Source organism: Parasteatoda tepidariorum, chromosome 4 (assembly GCF_043381705.1).
Source record: "Parasteatoda tepidariorum isolate YZ-2023 chromosome 4, CAS_Ptep_4.0, whole genome shotgun sequence".
Taxonomy (NCBI): domain Eukaryota; kingdom Metazoa; phylum Arthropoda; class Arachnida; order Araneae; family Theridiidae; genus Parasteatoda; species Parasteatoda tepidariorum.
In genome coordinates, this window is record NC_092207.1 from 58,027,380 (window position 1) to 58,052,147 (window position 24,768).

Here is a 24,768-nt window from a genome sequence, read left to right on the forward strand (position 1 = left end):
CTTTCAGATGGAGCATTCTTTAAGTTATTAAGTTAGACCTGATACTATAAATTATATATGATTATTTTCACGGAGTTTTTTTTTACTTAGTTAGAATGTCATTAATAAAAAGAGAGCTTCTATACTCTAAGAGAATCCTTAAAAATTAGTACTCGATACTTATGTAGGCAGTAATAGTAATTCGCGGGCGAGAACCAGTACATCGTCGTNCCTTTTTGTGTGTGTGTGTATATATATTATATGCATATATAATATATATTACATACATATATATATTCAAGTCAAAAGGCTTCTTCTGTGAGATGTATTGCCTCAAAATTTAGATATTTCTTCGAGAACATCAAAATATAAACCGCACTAAACAGCATTATAATTGGGTCAGGAAATACCCCTGTACTGAAAACTTCCATTTAATCCTTAAAATTCAAGTTATCTATTAGGGGGGGGGGGTCGGTAAGGCATATATCAATGATGTTAAAAAACTGACCTTTTCCTACGTACCCTTTCTAAGAAACTGCTTACGATATATATCACTTAATTTTTTTTGCGGTTATTTGAGAATATATCAGCTGTACGCCATGATAATGTCTTAGCGTTAACTGAGTAATAAAAGATTTTTTGCTCATAAATGCTGAAACTTTTGAAAAATTTAAGTGTTCGCAGCTCTTAATTTTTAAATCTATTTTTTGACAAAGATATGTATTATCAGTTATCACAGTGTAAACATGTATATGTAAATATTCTGTGAAAAAAACTGAAACAATATCTGGATTAGCTGCTGTGAAAAACTAAGTCGAAAAATGACAGTTTTAGCATTATTGATATATGCCCTACCAACACTCCTTGAGAGGGCAAAGATATCGTTTTTTGCTCACTGAACCGTGTGCTAGACAAGTTATTGGAGACTAAATCGTGCTTGTGCCACATTGGACTCCTCCATTATCTGGTCCTGGAAACCAACCTCTAAAAGGACGAGCTTAACTGCCAAGTCCTAGGTTTTATCAGTAAATTTGAATCAATCACTATTTCTAACAAAATTATCTCGAATAGAGATTTTGAATGAAACTACAATAGAGCAGGCCGAGAAAGTTAAGTCAGTCTTATAATCATTATTCAAGTGTTCAACCAGAATGTACGAACAGGCATAGGAAAAAAAGCGCTATTATAAAATAATTACATGTATCATGGATTTTCCCACTATATATTATTTGAAGGTATATTATTTGATGAAAAATATTCTTTGAAGGTATTGGTTGTGAAATAGATGACATGCTTTATTGACGTAAACATCTTCTCTGAATAATGCACAGAATTCAGTATTAAAAAACAGAAGTCATTGTATGGATTGTTTGAAAGTTTTTTTCCAAACAAAACATGAAATTTGTTTATCTCTCTTCAATCTGTTCGACTTCCTTCTTCATATCAGAATCAAACTTTAAATCTTTTATTCCACATAGCACGCATTTGTTTGTCTGTTTTTTTCTTTGTCAGGTGAATAAGAAAATAAAAAAAATTCCAAAATGAAATATTATTATTGCCAGATATTTAACTGAAATTTTCGTGAAACTATTTCCCCATATAAGTCTCTCTCAAAACGGAGAAACCTATCCCAGAAAAAATTCAAACTAATAAAAGTAGTAATATATTTTCACAGAGGTACGTATTTGTTACTTTTAATTGAAATATATCAAAATCTTTATTTTAATTTTTATCAATGATTTAACTATTGTTCGTTCTGAAACTAATTTCCTAAATTCGTCGAGGAAATTCAGTTTCCTCTGAGTTTCTCAGTGAATAATCATTGCGGAAGTACGATGCTTTTCCGAAAATTTACTATGTAAACCTATATTATACAAAACCTATATTATGCGTTATAAAATCTAGAATAAAGCAAATAAAATTGAGGAAATTTCTTTTCATGCTTTAACACAAATATGAGGCCGAGAAGAAACGCAATGTCTCTTCGAATTTGATTGGTTCAAGTATAACATGCGTCTGTAACAACGGAGAGCTGTCAGGCTAGTTTGAAAATGCTATTGGCTAATTTTTTGCGTGAGTGCATGTGGATGCAATACGAATGTTCTCTTTCAGTTATTATTAAGCAAAAATTATGCTCAATTTTCATTCACTTTATTACTACATTAGCCACTTTTTTTATACATTTTACTACTCCATATTACACTTGAGAATTGAAGCTATTGTGTGTCAGAATACCGAAATTTATAAATCATTTAATAGGAAAAATAAAATTTAAAGGTTAAGAACTACTTCGGAGATATTTTAATTGTTGATATTGATTCCAACTTAAAGTTTTACTTGAACTGCTAAATACAGTTATAATTTTAACCCTTTCTTATGATTATACTCATTTTTCTCGCTACTTTCTTTAGTTTTTAAGCATTCTAGAACTTTATTATAAAAGACTTTTACCTGTTGTACTTCTGAACATTAAATCATTAATGAAAAGTCCAGCTTTAGAATCACCAATAAAAAACACGGTAAACTTAAGAAAAATCCTTAAATTTTTTTAACTTCAAATTAATATTGAAAGCAACATATTTAGAATTATGTACAGAGAAACCAATTATGAATTTAGAACTTCGTACAGAGGAAATTTTATGAGTTATTTATTCTGAATTTTAGTCTTCAAAAAAGTATAAAAAAATGAACGAAGGTAATATATCCAATGAGCGAAAGAAGCAAAGGGACTGAGGAAGTAGTTCCAGGAGTTGGCGATCATTACCGAGGCAGGTGGCGGAGGCTTTTAGTTAAAAAGTAAAAGGTCTCAGTATCACATTATAGGCATAAATAATATTGCATAAATAATATTGTATAATTCATCCAAAAAGTAGATTAGAGTTTTATTAGTAAAAATAAGAACATTTTATATTCGGTTTCACGTTCTTTGTCTTCAGCACTGCAGCCTGTTTCAGACAGTCAATTCATAGCGTAGGAACATATGCTATGAATTCATAGCCTGCATATGAACATCAGTTGTATTATTAAAAATATATTCTTGATTTAATGCACATTTCTTAGTGCTTCTGAAAGTCTAAACTTTTGCATAATCCTACCATTTTTGCGCATTGCTTTAGCATTTTTTTGTTTGTTACAGCAGCTGTTACTTTAGCTTACTTCTTTTGAAGGCAATTGACCTAGTTTCTTCAGCCTTTTTAACCTACAATTTGCAAAAAAAAAATTCAAATCCATTTCCAAGATTTTCCAAAAATTCAAATCTGTATATAATTAAAATTCTACGCTTTATTATTAGGTGTTATGAAAGGCTGAATAACTTCAGATTTTTTTTTAAAGAAAATTATTAAAGATTATTTTTAGTAGGCAATTGATCTCTTTTTGTTTTAAATTGCTACGTTTCTGAAATATATAACAACTTAAAAAACTTTAGGAAGCAGGAGTTTTTATATTCAATTCACAACCTTAAGCGAATTTTTTTATTTTCAAAGTCAAGGGAACAATTCCTGTTCTGGGCTGCTTTCTCTAAATACTGATTTACTACTCTTTAATTCAATTATTTGAAATTGATGGAATTTTTCCCTATCAACAAATTATGCAGAAATTATAAATTTTAGTCAACTGTTTCTTAAAAGCAATTTTTCTGCAATACATGAATTTACAGATTCATTTTGCAAATTATAATTTGCTTTTTTTCACTAATTGATTTTTATTTTAGTTTCAAAAGTATAAAATAGGACATAATGTTTTTCTGGACTATTCTATGCTCCTACATCCTAATTGCGAGTGCCGAAGAAATAAATATGGAAGCAGTAATGAAATCCATGCAAAGCTTTTGTGGTAAAAATTATAATAAAAAGAAATAATAATGATAACATATATATATATATATCTATATCTATATCTATATATCTATCTATCTATCTATCTATATATNCGGCCACTCCAGTGAAGAAGGAAATGAAGATGAAGAAAAAGCCAACTATGTACATGCCAATCACAGACCGTGCCATATCTAAAACGAATATATATATATATATATAAATACTAAACTCAATGACAAGTTGTATATCTTTTAATAGGGGAAATGTTTATTTATTTTTTAATTATTGCGTGAATTGATTTTGGATTTCGAGGAAGTATTGATGTACAATACTTAAAAGCTAACAATACTTGTAGTAATAAGTGGGCTTTAAGAAAGCAAATAAAAAAAAATATATTGCAAAATTGTAATTTAACACCCCCTCCCCCATCTTTTAAGAATAATAAAGAATTCTGATTACATTTTTTCTCTCTGATTGTTTAAGTGTTTCAACATCAGTTCCTTGCCCGAAGTATAGCACCAAAGACTTTTATTTACTGTAACAAACATTAGAGGGGTCAAACAACTCTCCTAACATTTCAAAGAAAAAGCAATTCAAAAAGTTAAAGCGTAGTAATTAGTTGCAAAGTTAATGCTTCTTAACTGAAAACTTAAAACTTTTTATTATTTTAATTTTTAAAAACAAAAGTTTGATTAAATCCTAAACATGAATATAATTATGTGAAAAATCGCTATTAAAAATAAGCAACAAATTTTTTTTTAATAATTTCTTATTTATCTAGGAAATTTATAAACAAACAATTAAAGGTAGAAGCAGTATATATAAAATTCCTATTATATTATTTATTAAATAATTATGAAAATAATGAATTAGAATAAATTCGCCAAGAAATATAAATCGAAGCATGTTTAGAAATATCTGGCTCCTAACTATTCTATATCGTTCGCTAAGTCATTCTACTACTTGAACTCGAAGGTTAATGATTTTGAGGTTTTTCATGCCTCAGAAATAGAAACCGACCTTGTGTTTGTTAAAGAAATTTTCTCTAATGCCTATTTTACAATCTTTCAGCTTTTATTATACAAATATAGTGGTTGTGGCACAATTAAATTATTTTGTTTAAATAATTTTAGTGAAACTGGAAGAACATGGTGAAAGTATGAAGCCAGAGCTTAATGAATGTTTTTCATTAAACCCGGAAAATGTGAGTGATTTATTTTGTTTTTATTGTAACTTTTGCAAAACATCCTAAAAATTTTATGTTGGAATTGAAAACTATTAAAAAAAATTTTTTTTTCAAGTGATGGAAAAATAAAGTATTGGTTAAATCAGTTGTAGTTATTTTATGTACAGTTCTATAAATCAAAAACATTATCATATTAATCAATAAGTATCCAAACATGTTTCTGAAAAGTCATATTTAGCTTGAACAATTATTTTTAAAGCATCTTTTGAACATTAAATGAATTTAAACTACTTCTAAGCACTACGTAACAGGCTTTCGATGCATAATATTTATTCTATTTTTAGTTTTCGATTCTGGTTCAAAAATTATTTATCACTATTTCCAGAAATAAAATTCTAAATTTCTTTTTATTTAATTATCAATAAAAAAAATTTTATCCAGCAAATATTTTCGCATATATCCTTATCACATGGGTTAGCTTCCAGCTATCGAAGAACATAGAATTGATTATCATTGGTTAAGAACCTAGTTGGTGCTGATAATATTCTTGTTGTTTTACCGTATTAGGTGGTAAAGATTTTCTCACAAGAAAACGTTAAGAGTTTCGCAGCTAACAGTTAGTATCATACTTTATAAATCAAGCCAGATTTTAATAATTTTATTGATTTCTTACATTAATAATTTCATTTACTGCTTTTCTAAACAAATATTTTCATTGATTAGCAGATAATGTTAACTATAATTTTACTTTCAGCTTAAAGCTTCTAGAAATAATGTATGATAAAGAATTTTAAGTTTTTTACATTTATTTAAATGCATTTGATGCCTGAAAATTAATCCTCAGTTTCATTCATTAATTTTCTTTAAAACTAATATTAAAAATAATTTCATTTTTAGATCCAAGATGTTGTACGTGGTTGTTATACTAGAGCCATTCCAGGACTAGAAGAACCTTTTTCCTTTTTCCAAGAGGCGTGTCAAGACCAAACAACTACATTTTCAGAGGTGATTTTTCTTTTGTAGAGATAAAACAAAAAGAAATATTCAACTTTGATAAAATATTCATCCTTATTTCCACGCATAAAACTTCAACAACATTTAAGATGTATTATTTTCAAAATTATTTCGTCCCGAAATCGGATGATTTTTTAGAACAGTTGAAATATTAAATTTTTAATAAAACTTCTTGCATATTCAGAAGTTTACCAATATTATTTTATCTCTTATTGAAAACAATTTGCAGTGTATAACGGGATGGTTCAAATGTTTGCTTTTTCGTTTGTCAAGCTGGTTTCCTTACTCGATTCTCAGTCGTAATTGAGTAGGTATTAAATACTGTAACTTTCATGTTGCGTTTTCTAACCAAGTTAGCTAATCATGCGTTGTATTAGGAATAATGCTTCTAACAAAATTCCTATATTCAAAAAAGGGAACCCTGTATTTCTTTTGTAATTTGTTAAAGTCTCACGAGCCGGATTCGGCTATGCTGCGCTGAGCACATGACCATAATTGGTGCAAGTGGAACGTTCAACATTACACTCTATAAAGCTAATTACCAAACATCAATAAATTTTTCCGAATATATTTTTATACTTTAATAAACAACATATTTAAACTTGAGACTCCTAGTTTGGTTGAAAAATGTTTTATCGCATTGCTGTCAATTAAGCTAACTACTTCTTTAACTACCCGGAAAACTACCTTCTTAACTACCCTTGTTAATTCCATGTAGTTTCATTTGCTATTAAGAATTAAACAAAATTACATATTTAATATTTATAAAATTAGAAATATGCAAGAATTCAGGTAGGCATAAAAAGGGAAACTGAATTATCTTTTTTTTTCATACTAAAGTAAAATATTTGCAATTACTCTTATTTTACTGAAATTCTTTCTACGAAACTCTTTCCTTTTTACCAAATTTATTAATACTGTTTAATAAAATTTTTATCAATGTGAAAATAAAATCAAAAATAATTTACTCTTAATATAAGCATTCCTCAGTATCTACCAGCTACGTCATAATCTTCTAAATTTAGTCTTTAAAAACTTCAGCAACAATATTATTTGCATAATTTGCAATTTACTTTGTATTGTTGGAATAAAACTTTCTATTATTTTTATTACATTTATTATTACATTTATTATTACACTTTTATTTATTACATTTTTAGCTTCTTAAATGCTTTGGAGAACACGAAGACATATTGCAGAATGTAAGTATTATATGTGTAAAGCTTAAATTAAGTTCTATCAAATTTTGAAAATAATTTAATATACCGTTCTGATTAGCTTTATGCGGTGCAAAGCTAATTACGCTTAATATCAGATTATCTTTACCTACATAATATAACGGACTAAAGTACTTTTTAGATAAATGCCATTAATTATATATAAATGCGTGATTATTCATTCAAAAATTCTTAAAAAGGATTAAATGCTTTCAAAATTAAAATTTAAAAAATAGCAAAATTAAACATTGCAAGTGTAAACCTAAAAACTAAATTGATTTAAATTTTAAGTTGATCTAGCAAATCTGAAAAATATAGAGGAGTTAATAAATTTAAATGAACTAATAATTTTTTTCTAACATCCTATGAGAAACAACATGATGGTTTAAATCTAATTATTTATTTCACAGATATATATTGATGATAATTTTTGACATTTGAAGATATTTATAACTTGAAAAAATTACAAAACTTTCACAAAATGATTTTTAAGTAAGTATTTTGGAGCTGCATAAAGTAATGGGACACGAACAATTACCTATGTATACGACAAACGTGGGTCGGAATAGCCTGGTTGGTTGGGCATTTGACTCAAGTTTAAAAGGTCGTGAGTTTGATCTCCGCCTGCCGAAGACTCCCCGCGAAGTAAATGGTAACTGGTGCACCTTAAATCTGATGGGTCATAAAATCCTCCATGTTTCCATAACAAATCATACCTTTGGAGGTACTGATTTGGAGATTGAACGTTCTCTGGCTCAAGTCAAAATTACGATCTGTGGATGGATGAATGGATGTATGAATGGGTCCTCCCTTTAAAAAGGTTATGACGTGTGTGCTGCTGAAGTCGTATTCTTGGTCATAGATGGCGCCAGTGTAAAACAGGAACTTTACCCTCTGCCTTAAATTCGCTTGGTTTAAAAAATAAGTTAATGTTAAAAGAATTTCTAATTGGTTTTATTTAGTATTTATTTGCTCAATTTAAAATAAAAATCGTTTTGATTTTTAAGTTTACCTTTACATTATCAGTATTTGTACTGCCGCAGTGCCTAAACTGTAACTGACATTTATATCTATTCAAGACAAATCGGTTTTATTAAATATTTGTTTGCTCAGTTTGAAATATAAATCGTTTTAATTTTTAAGTCTACATTTACATTATCGGTATTTGTACCGCCTAAAGTGTAACCGACATTTATGTCTATTCAAGACAAATCTTTCTCTATATTTAAATATACGGGGGAAAGAGGAGAAATTTTGGTTTTGGTGAAATTACTTCTGTGTTTCGAGCAGATAAATTCTCTTTACCAGTCAAGAAGGCGTATTGCTTATTGACTCGCGGCATCTGTGTAGATAAGTCTGATTCGCTATGTCAATTCTTTAATGTTCTCATATTTTAAGCTAAAAGACAGCTGTCAAAACTATTTTTATAACTGTGATGCTTATTCCAGCTTATTATACGGCTTTTATACGTTTATTAATTGTTCATACCCTAACAAACAATAAGAATTCAGCCCGATAAGTAACCCTGTTCTGTTTCGTTTAGATAGTTTAAGCTCGAGGGGTGAAATTGGGTACTACACGACATGGTGCCCCCCTCCCCTTGATGTGTGCTTATTCTGGGGGAACGAAAGCTGCAATGCAGTGGAAGAAGATATCTATGTCCATGATTGAGCAACAGTTTTATGGGCGCTGGATAGTTCCCTGGACAAAATTCATTGCGTATATCATGAACAGCATCCATCCTTAAAGCACAGAAAGCCTTATTTTCACATTTGGTAGAATTTTTGAAGACTCTTTAAATAAATTGTAGTTTTTAAACAGATATGAAAAAAACCTGAACTTCTTTTTTAAAAACAAACATTAATAAACACTATATTTTTTGAAAGGGATCCCTCAGCGGTCCCAGTCCCTGGGAAAGTTGTCCCTCTTTTTGCACTCTCTCTCTCTTAAGTTCGGCCTTTACTACAACACACTTAAATTGTTTCATAAAATAGAAATGTCTTCTACTTTTTCATTGAAATTCTACTATTTTTAAATTTCCCATAGAATAAACATATGTACCCGGTATTACCCCACTAGTGGGGTAAAGCTATGCTATTCTAGACCATTCCTCACTAGTGGAAAAACCCTACTAGTGGGGAATCGTCCAGAGTGTTATTCAAGGGGTCACAGTACCCAAAAAATGACAAAAATACCAATTTTTTTTATTGCTTATAATAAAACTTCAAGCTATTTCAAATGTACTAAAAAAAATCATGTCTCTATCTACATTTTTGAAAAAGTTATAAATGATTTTAGATTGTCTTAATACAGAATCTTGCTCTGCAGACAAACTTTAAAGGGCTTTTTCTCATAAATGATAATTTTGTGTTTCGATCTTGATTAAATCCTTAAGGAATTTTTTCTATTTAAGATAAAGCTTTGAAGTAAACTTTTTTATCTTAAGTATAATACACTTAATTAAACTGTGCATGGAATAAGCATTTTATAAGGTATTACAATTTTTACAGCATGTTATATATACCTAACAGGAATTTTTACCCTTTTTTTTCTACATTTTTACAAAATATTTAATAAAAAATACTCTAATTAATATATCAATAAATGAATGTACAAAATTGTTAAGAAGAATATTGTAAGCACTAAGAAAGAAAAATTTTTTGAAAATAAGTTCAAATAAAAAAGCCTTACGGATTTAAAAATTTTGAACTTTTTGAACTTTTTTTAAAATTTTAAAAAATTTAAACAGTTTAATTGTTTTTTGAAGATAAATTATTGATTATAAGTTAAGTAAGCATGTAAAGGATCCTCAAAATGAATGATTATACCTTTATTTAAAAAAATTGTTGCAAAGGTACTGTAACCCCTCAAATCAGCCACGAACAAATGCGGCCTGCTGAAATGGCGCATTGTCATTCATAAAAATTCCATCGATGTTTGCTTTCACAAAATCCATGAATGGCTGCAAGTGGTTTCTAAGTAGCTGATTAAGACCATTCCCCGTCAATGATTAAATAAATCCACCTATTGGAGGATCCACCCTATGCTATGAAATAGCCGCCCATACATGCATTCACGCAGCGGTCAGCCACTACGTTGCTTATGGTAGGAGGTTATGCTTGAAATTAGATATTCTCGGCACACCCATGACACTGAAGATCTCGGAATGTTGAATTTCCTCACAAATTCCGGAATGGAATGTTCCGTGCATCTACCTCCAACCACCATTCCACGTTCTAAGTTCTCCTCTTGATGCGGTCATAATTACATCAGTAACATTCTCAGATGAATAACTCACACAAATATATGTCCAGTCAGTTCATATATACGTACATTTACACATTTATTATGTACAGTTATTTATACTGTTATGTATACACTTATTATATACATTTATACATATTATTAATACTCAAGCACATTATTATTATCATTATTATTTATAAATATTACTATTATCGTTATTATTTATAATTTCTTTTATCCATTTATACATATTTTAGCCATTTATACATTTTGTACGTGATACTACGGCCATCTGTATCGTTGCAAATTGTTATCTCATTATTTGTTTTGAATTCATAAAAAAATTTAAAACATCGATCCGAAATCTGAATGAAATTCAGTATGCTTATTTAAAATATAAAAAGTGAAAATAAGCACACATGTTAAGCTTAATTTTTCAATATAATTTTGCATTTATTGTGTTAAGAAAGTTATAGTATAAAGCGATTTTTATAAGAAAACTTTCAGATCGTTTTCTCTATATTTTTTTATATAATAAAAATATTCTGAATAATTTCTTATATTTAATGTTTTCTTTCAGACTGAGAGATCTGACTCATTTGTAAGTATTTGTTTGAATTAAAAACACAGTCTGTGATGGTAAAAAAAAGTTGATTTTTCAAACATTTGAATTTAGAAAAGAATGCTAAGTATTTCTGTCGTACATACGCAATATTTAAGTGTTGAAAAGTTATTTTTGTTTCATTGAGAAAATGTAGTTTTTAAGTTTTATTGTGTTATTTAAGTACTAGATAAACTGTTTGTCTTTAATAATATGCTGTGAAAATTACATTATCTCTCTCTAAAAGACTTTCGTTTAAAAAAAATGAATGTTTAGAAAAAAAATCGAAATTGAGTCAACGCAAGTGAAGCTTAAAATTTTCATATTCTTAAAAAGTGCTTGTGCAATGTTTTTTATATGTATTTGGAATTGAACTTGAATTTTTGATATATTTTGAATTGAATTTTTGTGATATATTTGGAATTGAATTTTTTTTAGTTACGACTAAAACTAGTTGAATGCCCATTCTTAGTAAGGATTAAAAAAAAATTGTAATTAATGAGTCCTGTACAGCAGTGTTCCCCAACCCCTGGTCCGCGGACCGGTACCGGTCCGCGGATCAAATAGTACCGGGCCGCCCATTTCATTGAAACTAAATTTAAATTTCTAGGTTTACACCCCAAATTAAAAATATCTGTGTTACATTAAAACTTTTTTTTTTAAAAAAGGGACACCCGAAGGTAGTGACATAATTTTTTTAATGTTTGTAATGCATCATTGTCCCCAATTACCCCCAGATGGAACCATCTCAGGGCAAAGAAACATGCTCAGGGTTCTCATTGATTTAACGTTCTAGTAAGTTGAAATGTTAAATCACTTTATATTTATTTTTTTGATGTAGCTGTATTTTATTTTGAAGGCATGTTTAAATACAATTAAATTAAAATTAATAAATCAAAATAATCTAAAATATAAACGATCAACGTCCCCCCCAGCGGGCCGCGGTAAAATAATCAAACGCTGACAGGCCCGCAGTGATAAAAAGATTGGGGAACACTGCTGTACAGCACTTCGAAATAAAGCACGAAACTGGATAACATATACGAATAGAATTTATCAAGTTAAAATAACTCTATTTTTCTTATTTACTATATTCAATTTTCTTTTTTCACTTGTTGTCACTCCTGGTAGCTTTACGTTATTCATTTAAGTGAACATGTTTTTAGTACTTCATCACATCAAATAAAAAATTACTTTGATTTAGTGTCATTTGATATAATGCTGTTGTCCATTAATATAATGTGATTATTTCTTATTTAATATATTCATATTTTTTTATTTACTTGTTACCACTTCTGGAGACTTTACGTTATTCAGTTAAGTAAAACACTTGTTTAGTAGTTCTTCCCATTAAATAAACCATTAGTTTGATTTAGTGCCGTTTAGTATAATACTGTTGGTGAAGTCCAATTCATGATTGTCCCAATTACGCCAATCAACAATTTTTTTTGGTACTCATCCTTCTGGGGGGTCAAAAGAAACTTATTTCCACATTATCTATATTAGAATTGCACAGATTTAGTGCAGTTCTAATAGATATTCAATATACCAATATATTAGCTTTTTACCTGTATTAGAATATTTGGTACCTAGCAAAAACTGCACCGATTGCCAAATATCAGTAGTGCCTATTACCAAAATCAATTATTCATCATTGATGTCAATAGTAGTTTACGATTTTTTAAGATTTCTCTAAATGAAAAAGTACATTTCTCTATTAAATTTGATTTATAGAGCATAGCTTATTTTTTATTTTAAGGAGTATCTATTACCAAAATTAATTAAGCATAATTAGGTTAAATAAAGGCATGGTAATTTTTTACATTTATCCTTAACGAATTTCTTCGTTAATAATGTTTTTCAGTACATAATTTCGTTGAATTTAAAATACCGTAAAATTTTAAATTTCGCCTTATCTTAACGCATTTTAAATTCAAAATTACGAAAAAACGATAAGAATTTGATGGAAGTTTGGTATAATTTAGTTATTTAAGCTATTTGATGGGAGTCATACCAGTTTATATAATGGAGGTAAGTTCATTACTTTTTCGCGAAGATTTTGTCCAAAGTAGAAATGTTTTGTTTTAGATTGCGCTTCTTACGACATATAGATTAATTCCAAAAAATTGAGCAAAGTCATTTCAAAAATAGGATTCTTGATTTATTTTTAGTAATATTATTATTAGATACATCATGGCCAAAATAAAAAGTATTCTCTAATAGGGAAAAAGAGATGCATATTTCTAATATGAAAATTTTAGAAGAAATTCATTAATGGTCGGATCTAGGAGTAATTGAATGAAAGTAATTGAATTGTTCCCGTCGGACTGGTAGGAGCATGGGAAGAGATCCATAGTTGGCAATTTATCGAAAGATAAAATAGCCAAAAACAAAGCCAAGCCTCGTAATTAATATTAAATTTGAAATAATTGGCGCTATAGCTTAATATACAAAGAGACCGTGAGAATTAATATAACGCTGTAACTGAAACATTTCTGTGGTAAGAGAAATAAAGTTACATAAGAAATAAAGAATTGTAAATAGATTTTATTCGATTCAATAGATTTTATTCGATTGAATTAATGAGTTTCACATTTGTATTGATATAAAAATGTTAGCCGTTACATTATTTGTTAAGAGGAAGAGAATACATATTTATGCTTGCTTTTTATAGAATCTGATAAAAATTAAATAATAGGTTTAATTAAATTAAAATTAGATTAAGAATTATTAGAAAAATTAAATTTAAAAAAATTAATGAAATTTTAAAAGATAGAAAATATGTAGTGCCTTATATGGCAACACAAAGATAACTTAAGGAAATCTATTTTGGTGACCTAACCCATCTATGCTACAACGTTCACATTGATCATTGAGTTTATCTGGTATAGAAATTTAAAAAAAATTAAATATTTAGAAAAAGAAATAATCTTTTTGATGATTGAATGAAAATATAAATTTGCAGAAATCACAGATATTATCGTTAAAATATTAATTAAAAAAACGGAACTGTCAGAAGTTTAATTTATATCACTGGCATTTGAGAAAACCAGCTACAAAATTCTATTTTTCAAACGTATCTGCCAAATAATATAATTGAAACCTTTGAACTATTTTAATGAAATGATCGAGGGATTAAAATAACACCGTTTTCCCGATGTATAAACATTTCATAAATGGTTCTAGAGTTTGAAGAGGGACAAACAGACACACATATACACTCGCGCAAACTCTTCCTTTTATTTCTGTGAGATAATCTAATGATCATCAACAGTACAAAAAAATAAATAAATAAACCACTTGGAAATATTCATTGTTTAATAACTTAGATTAGCACAATTGTATATTTTTATTTCTGAAAAAGCTTTATTTATTTCAGGATTGTGATATGGCTATGTCTGAAAAGTTTGGTATAGATATGTATGTACCAACGGATGAAGAACCAAAATCCAAATAGAAACTTAATTGTGATTTTTTTTTCTTCAATAAAATGAAAACCTTTTCTTTTTTTTTCAAAACAAGGGTACTGTTTGCACTCTTTGGTTATGTATGAAAATGTCTCTCTTAGATCAATCCTTCTTGTTATCTGACTTCAACTTTCAAAAGATTCACGAGAAAATAGATTAATGTAGTACGCGTATAAAAGACTAATGACTAGTACGGTGCCGTGCAAGACTAACGTGCCACACGTACGAATCGATATGATTTGGTTAATCCAGTTTAGTATGTTTATTAAAATACGGCAAAAAAAGTCTAAATCTTTCAGCGGCAGTGCTACAATATGATTCATCTTATACGAGTAACTCTGAATTAATATCTTTCGTCTTTTGAATGGGTCAAAAATTGTGGAAGTCGGACTAAAAATTGTAGATTTTATTGATTGACTTGCGATAGCACTTAATTGTTATCCTTTCTTTATACGTGTTCGAAATTTTAGAATTTTAACTTAATACCTTCATAATTGAATCAAAACTTCGGTACCGCCTAGGCAGCAAAAGTAATTGAGTTACTTACAAAGCTAATATTTTCGCTCTAAAATTTTGCACAGGTATATTTTTGTCAACTAATGGTAAATTCAAAGCACTGTTTTAAGCTGGTTAACGAAATCTATAATTTCTTTTTTATAATTGTTAATACTGAACATTTTTAGTAAAATAAATACATTATTTGACCAGTACAGCAGACAGAAAATTTCATTACTGAGTTGCAAGTTGTGGGCAGTTTACAATTTTTTCCGTAACCCGGTAAAAGATTTCAGACTAGTTCAATATTCATTCTCTGCACGGGGTGAAAAAAATCTATTAACCGGCATTAATCGACAATACCGGTTTATCGATCAACAAGCACGAAACAAGAAGATGTATACAAAATTAATTAATAAAGTAAATCTTTTTTTAAAATCTATGTATATAAAAATGAATGTGTGTATGTATGTACTTTATAGACTCCTAAACCAACAGACAGAAAGCGATGAAATTTGCCATACAGATAGTTTCAAGCACGTCACTGTCAACATTAGAACATTCTGCGACAAATCGTTCTTGCATGATGAGCGAAAAACGAAATGAAATTTTCTGATTGGTTAAGCGTTAGCCATTGTTTTAAATTTAACGATTCAATTTTCACATATTTTAAAGATAACATCAGTGATAATTGCAAGCTTATAGCTCTGTTCGGTCAAAAAATAGTTTATTGCACTTATTTAAATATTAAATAATTTTATATTCTCTATGTCAGATGAATTCGATGAACATTACGTGGTAGCATGCGTGGTTTACGTCATCAAATTTATACTTTGTCTGAAGATATGCGATTTTATTTTATTTATATTAATTCTTTTAAACGTGTTTCTAAAAAAATACATATTTGAAATCAACGGTAATGAAATAGAAAAAAAAATATTTATGTATTCACAAGCTAAAATTAATGGGAAAATGGTATTAATTCCTTTAGGGGAAGCATAAAAACTCGACACTAATGAGTTTGAATTACGCCAATGATGTTTAATTAATTAAGACATTATATGTATATTGAAATAAAAGAAACTAGTGGTCTGCGCCCCCTGCTTGCTAACGCTCGCCAACCCCCGAAAATTGCTACGCAATCTTATATGGTTTGCTTCGCAAACCAAGCTCGCTTTGCTCGCTACTAACTTAGGTGCATTGCACATGCACAAAATTCTAAGAATTCAAAACAATCATTCAAATCCATTATAACAACTTCTTTTGTAAAAAAAAATTACTTATTTTTAGTAAATACTAAGTCATTAAAATAAATTTGAATTCAAATACATGACATGTAATTCGGTAAACATATTAGAAATGTGCTATAGTATAAAATTTTAAAGTGTAACAGCACGACTGAAACTCCTATTTCAATGAATAACTAATAACAATAATAAAAGAAATAAATTCGTATTATAAATCAAAAATCGTTAACTAAATTCGTAATATATAAATTCGTGAAAAAAAAAAGCGGTTTCGACAAAATACTAAAATAGAGATCTATCGACAAAGACTATTCACTCCTGCCTAGCTTAATAGTATGAGATTGCCGCAGCTGATAGGGTGAGAATGCTATCAGCTGCTGTTATTCAGTTATTTCAGTTTCCGTTTTTAAAAGCGCTATATGTTGAGCCTCCTAAGCTAGATTTGGCATGTGGCATTTTTGGCGGCAATCATTGGTCGATTTTCTAACGTTGCCTTTCGGGGAGTTGTAATGAGGCTTTTTTTTGCCGCCGTGTAAGAGAAATATATATATACTAGGTGGTTCCGCCCCCTGCTCGCTAACGCTCGCCAACCCCCGAGAATTGCTACGCAATCCTATGTGGTTCACGCCGTGAACCATGGCTCGCTGCGCTCGCTCGCCAATGAACACAATGTTCTAGCTCAAAGACATAGTATATTATCATCAAAGACATAGTATTTTATCATCAAAGACATAGTATTGTACTTATGTAGAAGAATTCTATCAATGTTCTTATTGGCTTTTAAAAAAGTATATTATCAATTTAGATTGTACATGGTGAAAAAATCAAAACATTAGCTAAATAAGAAACATATTAGCAAAATAAATTATCAAATATTGCAGTTACTCACCTAAATTTAACTAAATGTGTATAATAAACTAGTTAATGCTAGAAATTCTGAAAGTTTTAGAAAAAAAAATTATTATTTAAAAATATAAACTTTAAACCCTAACTTTTCCTTGTGAGATAATAACCCTCAAAAAGTCTTTCATTTTCAAGAACACAAAAATTTGTTTTATCGCCAAATGAAATATTTTTTGGTGATCATATTTGGTGATTTTTAGCATTATTGAAATCAATTTCTATATTAATTAACATTTGTGATAAAGTACATAACATTTTAGAACAAAATAAGGATGTTTTACATACAATAAATTAAAATGCATGGCTGTTAGCATTACCCGAGAAATACCACGTGGAGGTCGACATGCTGCATTTCTAATCGGGGAGTTATGATTTTGGCAGTTCCCCTTGCCTACTGCCAATAGAAGTTTCAATTAAATTTTTTCCAAAAATCATTTTTTTCTGCAAAGCTCTAAGAAATTAACACTAAGCATTTAGAATTTCTTTGAAAACACAATTATAGATTTGGCATCTTGGAGCGTTTAGGCAGTTGGCGTTTAGGAAGCTCCCAGTAGAAAAATATCAATTCAACAGCAGCCTTTTAAAGGCTGCTGTTGAATTGATAGGTTTTTAGGGCATGAATCTGAATTGAACAACCTGATAATGCTCACTCTGGTTATTGTTTCCGTTTTTAAAGGCGCTATATGTTGTGCCACCTCATCTAGATTTGCCATTTGACATTTTTAGCAGCAATCATTGGTCAATTTTTTAACGCTGCCATTCGAGGAGTTGTAATGAGGCATTTTTTTGGTGCCGTGTAAGAGAAATATATATATAGATATAAGCTGTACTAGAAAGAAAAAGAAATGGAGTACAGGTAATTATTTCCTATAAGAACCGTACGAAGTCGTCTAACTATCATTTACGACAATGATGCTTAATTAATGCTGGTAATATGTATTAATTGAAATTGTAAGAAAAAGTAACTTCTGTTCTAAAAAGCAAAAATAAAGAGAAAAGTGGTTTGGGTAACCGTAAAAATCTGCATATTATAATGACACTAATGCTCAATTAATATTGATAATATTGATTTTACCCCGGATCACATTCTCGAGTGCCCAGCCCTTGCCCTATATGTTTTACAACTCGGTATGGTGCCACTGGCTACAGAACTTTGTGACAGTAATGATGTATTGGAGCTTGCGGATGCAGTTTTGAAGGCACACGAGGCCATTTAATTGCCCAAGGACACGATAAAAAAAATAAATAGAAAGTAATAAAAAATGCGTATTAACTGAAATAATATAAAATAAGCTGCATGCTAAAAAGCCCAGCCCATGGAAGACAGATTAATGGGAAATTCGCTTAAGAAAACATTAAAATATCACCTTTCACAGATGACGCTTAATTCATGTGTATCCCGGACGGTAATATGTACTACTGGTACAATGGTAATTGGCGATTTAGTTTTGATAAGAATTCTACTGCAAGTTTTCAATACTTTCTGAATATATTTTTTCCAGTGGTAGCTAAGATAGTGTATTAATATTCTTATGAATAAGAATTAAAATAATTTTTTTCCATCACTACTTTTAATTATTTTAACAGTAAATTAAATGTCAGATAGACAAATGGTCATGCTCCAAAATCCTTATAAAGTTTTGTTTTTTTCTTCTATTTATTTTCGCTACGTTTCTATATATATATATATATATATATATATATATATATTCAAATCGAAAGGTGTCTTCTGAGAGATGCATTGCCTCAAAATTTAGAAATTTCTTCGAAAACATCAAACTATGATCCAAACTAAACAAACTATTTAATCCTTAAAATTCAAGTTAAGTATCTACAAAGAGAGTCGGTAGGGCATATATCACTTTTCTAAGAAACTGTACTTTTTCTAAGAAACTGCTTATGACAAAGCTTTAAAATTTTTTGGGGTTATATGAGAATATATCACTTGTATGATGTGATGATGTTTTAGCGTTAACTCAGTTATGAAACACTTTTGCTCAATAAAGCTGAAACTTTTGAAAAATTTAAACTTTCTCAGTTCATAATTTTTTTAAAATTTTTTTTTCGCCAAAGATATGTATTATCAGTTAAACATGTATACGTAAATATTCTGTGAGAAAAAAAGACTGAAACAAAATCTCAATTAACTACTGTAAAAAAGTACGTCGAAAAGAGCTTAGTTTTATCATTATCATATATACCCTACCGGCACCCCTTAATAGGGCAGCGATGCCTTCCTTGAAAGTTGAAATAGAGCGCAACTTTGTCAGAGACGTCGCTCTTCGCTCACTTAACCAGTGATGAACTCCTCCATTATTCCGGCCCAAGAAACAAACCTCTAAAAGGACATGCTAAGCTATCAAGTCCCTGGTTTTATCAGTAAATTTGAATCAATCCCTATTTCCACACAAAATTTCCCCAAACAGGGATTTTGATTGAAACTAGAATAAAACAGGCCGAGAAAGTTATAGTCTTATAATCATCCTTCAATAGTCCAACCAGTATGTACGAACATGCATAAGAAAAGCACTGTTATAAAATAATTACATGGATCATGAGTTTTCCCACTAAGCAATTAAATATAAGGAAATATATTATTAGAAATTGGTGGCTAAAAAATAGAAGTTATTGTATGGTTTGTTTAAAAAAAAATTCCAAACAAAACATGCAATTCGTTTAGAGCTCTTTAATCTGCTTTACTTCCTTCTTCATATGAGAATCGAATGGTAAATCTTTTATACCACATAGCACGCACTTGTCTGTGTGTTTTTTCTTTGTCAGGTGAATAAGCAAGTGAAAGAAATTTCCAAAATGAAATATTATTATGGCAAGATATTTAACTGGAATTTTCATGAAAATATTTCCCCGTATAAGTCACTTTCAAAACGGAAACCTAACGCAGAAAAAATTCAAATTTAAAAAAAGTATTAATATATAATTCACATAGGTACGTATTTATTACTTTTTATTAAAATATATTAAAATCTTTATTTTCATCAATGTTTTAAGTATTATTAGTGCCAATTTCTTAAATTCGTCGAGCTACGATGCAGATTCCTTTGAGTTTCTCAGTGAATTATCTTTGCAGAACAGCGATTTTTTTTTTATGAGAATTTACTGGAAGAAAGCTATTTTCCATAAAATACATTATAAAAATGTTTATATAAAATGTTTATATATAATGTTTATATATAAAATGCTTGTATATAAAATGCTTATATAAAATGTTTATATGTTACATAATGTTTATATAAAACATTATTTAGAACTTAAGCGTTAAAAAACTTAACGTAAGGTAAATAAAATTGAGGAAATTTCTTTTCATGCCTTGACATAAGTATAAGGCTAAACAGAAACGCAGTCTCTCTTCGAATTTGATTGGTTCAATTTTTTCATGCGTCAATAACAATGGAGAGCTGCGAGGCTAGCTTAAAAAGGCTATTAGCTAATTTTTTGCATGAGTGTATGCGGATGTAATACGAATGCTCTTTTTCATCCATGATTAATCAAAGATTATACTGTACAATACTACCTTAATTTTCAATCACTTTATAACTGTATTATCCTCTTTCACTTTTTTTTAACATTTTACTACTTCATATTACACTCCAGGATTTGAAGCTATTTTGTGTCAGAATACCGCAATTTAAAAATGTTTTTATGGGGAAACATTTGAAAGTTAAGTACTGCTTCGGGGATATTTGAGTTGTTATTATTGATTTCAACGTAAAGTTTTATTTGAACTTCTAAATACTACTTTAATTTATCCCGACTGGCCAGTGGACACCTGAAAAGTCTCACATTTTCTGCAAATCAAAAGATCTTTTCTCTTTGCCCTAAATGCCAACAAAACCAGGCATCACCTGAGCACATCTTGAACTGTTTAGGGCTGGACTGGAATGACATTCATTCCTCTCCCATTCTGGTTTCGGATTTTCTTAATATCAACGGATTCATTGATCTGGTCTGACCCCGTCAGACCAGATGGGAATTAGCAACAACAATAACTTTAATTTTAATCCCTTTTTATGACTATACTCATTTTTCTTACTACTTTTTTTGGTTTATGAACATTTTACAATTTTATGATACACCTGTTGTTTTTCTGAATACTGAAATTTAGAATTGTGAAAAATTCGTAAGCATTTTGCAATTTCAAACTAATATTGAAAGAAATTTATTTAGAAGTATATTCAGAGAAACCAGTCATGAATTTAGAATTTTGTGCAGAGAAAATTTCATAAACTATTTATTCTGAATTTTAGTCTTCAAAAAACTATAAAAAAATGGACGGGAGGTAATGCATCCAACGAGCGAACGGAGCAGGGGGAGGAAGCAAGTTGTTCCAAGAGTTGACGAGCATGACCAAGCAGGTGACGGAGGCCGTTAGTTAAAAAATAAAAGGTCTCAGTAACAAATTATAGGATTGCATTCGGTTTCACGTTTTTTGTCTTCGGCACTGCAGCCAGTTTCAGACAGTCGATTCATAACATAGGAACATTTGCTATGAATTCATAGCCTGCATAGGAACAGCAGTTGTTTCAGGTTTCAACGTACATACGTTTTGAAAGTTTAAAATTTTGCACAATCCTAAGATCTTTGCTTATTGTGTTTCACCATTTTTTTTTTGAGAGAGTTTATTTAACTTACTTCTTTTGAAGGTAATTCGCCTAATTTCTTTAGGCTTCTAAACGAATCGCAAGTCATCCGGCCCAGTTTTTTAACCTACAATTTGTAAAAAATGTTCAAATCTACCACCATGATTTTCTAAAAACTGAAATCAAATTAAAATCTGTATAAAATCAAAATTCTGTACTCTATTATTAGGTTTCATGAAATGCTAAATACCTTCAGATTTTTTAAAGATAATAATAAAAGACTATTTTTGGCTGGCCTTTGATCTCTTTTCTCTTGAAATAGCTGCGTTTCAGAAATATATAACAACTTTAAAAACTTTATGAAGCAGGAATTTTTATATTAAATTCACAAACTTATATGCAATTTTTTATTTTCAAAACCAAGGGAACAATTCCTGTTCCTTTAAATACTGATTTACTACTCTTTTATTGAATAATTCGAAAATGGTTGAATTTTTCCCTATCAAAAATTAAAGTTGCACAGAAATTATAAATTTTAGTCAAATGTTCCTTAAAATTAATTTTTCTGGAGGTATATAAATTCACTGATTTTTTTCGAAAATTATAACTTGCTTTTTTCACTAATTGATTTTTATTTTAGCTTTGGAATTATAAAATAGGGCATAATGTTTTTCTGGACTGTTCTATGCTCCTATATCCTTATTGCGAGTGCTAAAGAAATAAATATGGAAGCAGTTATGAAATCCATCCAAAGCTTCTGTGGTGAGCATTATAATATACATAATAAAATATATATATATATATATACAAAAGAAATTCAAATGATTAAGTTTCAAACTGTTTATATAAGGATTAATTTATCAGCTAGCCATGAAATCAACGACAACTAGTTTAGTACCTGCATTAGTATGTTCGAATTATAAGTAAACCAAAATAATCAATTAGTAAGTAAACCAAAAAGAACATAAATTAATAACAGTCTGGATATAAACAAAAGATTTATTTAGTTAAAGCTTGATGTTTTCGTTAGGAATAGATATCTCAGTATTACATATAAAATATCATGGCATTGATGTCAATATACAAAGAAGAAATTCAAGTGATTAAGTGAAAAACTGTTTAGATAATGATTAATTTACCAGCTAGCCATGAAATCGACGACAACTAGTTTAGTACCAGCATTAGTAAGTTCGACTTGGAACCGTGAATCATCAGGAACTACAGTAGGCATTATGATCACAAAGCTTGATCCAGGTGAATTACAAGATTGCCGATAAGTAATAAGGCGCAATTAATATTTTAATAACAAAACTTTTGTTTGTTGTGTCTGCAATTCATCAGAAATCAAATTTTGCAGTGTAATAGTTGCAGTTACGAGTACGAAAAAAAAATAACCGCATACTCTTTTTTTAACAGTTAACAAAAATTTCAATAATATTAGTAATTTCAAACTAATTTAATTTACTTTATTGATTTAAATTGATCATAAGAATTATTTGGAAGGAAACATGTTTCATTTAACAAAAATACAGAACAAATGTAAAAATAAAGAAAGCGTTAAATACAGTGGTTATTTTAAAGATTAATTTTATTCATTGGCTAATAATATATTCTGCTACGGAAACCAACCAATAAGAAGTTGGCAATTGCATAATTATATAGCTCATTTTAAAGAGAAAATGCTAAAATCAAAACAAACAACTGAATTTTTTTATTCTTTTTATGTTTTATGAAAGAAAATTCTTTCGGGAAAATTATTGCATTATTTAGCTTGAGAGCACTTAAATATTGTATGGGCGTACACTTGCAGTGAATATACACGTGAAGACTTTAAAGTGTTTTATTTCTGAACATTATTTTCTAGTTGTCACCGAAAATTATCTTTTAATATAACAATGTGGAATTGTCATAAATGTGGAAAACCTGTGTTTTTCGGTATATATAAATTTGTATAACATTGTAATACATCTGTACAACTTTGCTTTAATTGTAATAAAACTAATTAGATTTATAAATATTACATAAATTTGGATTTTTAATTACATCTGTATGATATCAGGACGTCCGGTAATATTTAGGTTTTCTAGTCATTAATTGATTCCTTGTAGTTTTTATTCAGTGAAAATGAATGTTAATTGGAATGTGCGACTATTTATTTGTTCCCGTTAATTTTCTAATTATGTTCTTACGTTTGTTAAATCAAATAATCTTCTATTGTATTTTTTTAAAGTTATTTAATATAAAAATAAATCAAAGCAGTCGTTAACGACGATATTTCTATATCGTAATCTATTCGTGTGAACAGCAATTGTTAAAGCGTTTTAAGGAATTTTATATTTCAAAAATATTTTTAAGAAAATGTTTAGCCGTAATAATTTACCTTGAGGTGGCTAACTTTATCCATACCTTTTCAGTTAGTGATGTTTTTGGGAAGATTTCCATATTGTGATCTGTGGTAGAATAAACGCCCAAGTCTTGTCAATTTCTAAACAGAGACCTGCACGAAACGTAATTGACAGGACCAACTCATACCCACCGTCAGGCAGACCCCTATATTTAAAAAAAAAGCAATTGCAAGTTTGAAATCAATTCTGGTGACAGCTCACGATCAGGGTTGATGCCGTATTTACCATGTGAGGTTGTAACCTATATTTACCATGGTTTTTTTCTAACCTCCAAAAATTTTCTTATTGTTTCTGTTATTTCTGTGAACATCATAAAGGTATACAGTAAGGCAGTTATAAAAGAAGGAATTTGGAACATTGTTAAAATTGTCTTGTACTAAACATTGATTAACTTTTACTAATATTCAGCCAAATCACTATTCGTTACATCATATCACATGTCTAAAGGCATGTTACTTGCTAATAAATATGTATACAAATATATATTATCAAATAATTCTTAATATTAGCTTTATTATGGAAATAATATGTATATATTCCTATCAGTTTTAAATAACAAGCCACTATATCTGTAAAGAAATAGACGTAGGTT

The 24,768-nt window shown here is 29.2% G+C and overlaps 2 protein-coding genes across 3 annotated transcripts in view; both read left to right on the plus strand.

Moving 5' to 3' along the window:
• The first annotated feature begins 1,523 nt into the window (after positions 1–1,523).
• On the plus strand, positions 1,524–14,576 carry LOC107442348 (uncharacterized). 2 transcript variants are annotated; one of them, XM_016055899.3, is made up of 7 exons: positions 1,524–1,656; positions 3,692–3,813; positions 4,931–5,001; positions 5,881–5,988; positions 7,158–7,199; positions 11,041–11,061; positions 14,441–14,576. In XM_016055899.3, exons 2-7 carry the CDS (start codon positions 3,717–3,719, stop codon positions 14,516–14,518), a joined length of 417 nt encoding a protein of 138 aa, XP_015911385.1. In that variant the 5' UTR covers positions 1,524–1,656; positions 3,692–3,716; the 3' UTR covers positions 14,519–14,576. The 2 variants fall into 2 exon arrangements, with proteins under 2 accessions (XP_015911385.1, XP_071036612.1); XM_071180511.1 differs by lacking the exon at positions 7,158–7,199.
• A 5,370-nt stretch (positions 14,577–19,946) lies between these two features.
• LOC107442347 (uncharacterized) overlaps positions 19,947–24,768 on the plus strand; it is a 15,089-nt gene continuing 10,267 nt past the window's right edge. Inside the window, exons 1-2 of the mRNA XM_016055897.3 lie at positions 19,947–20,120; positions 22,412–22,533. Of these exons, the coding sequence (XP_015911383.1) occupies positions 22,437–22,533 (97 nt within the window). The 5' untranslated portion in view covers positions 19,947–20,120; positions 22,412–22,436. The remainder of the gene's footprint in view (positions 20,121–22,411; positions 22,534–24,768) is intronic.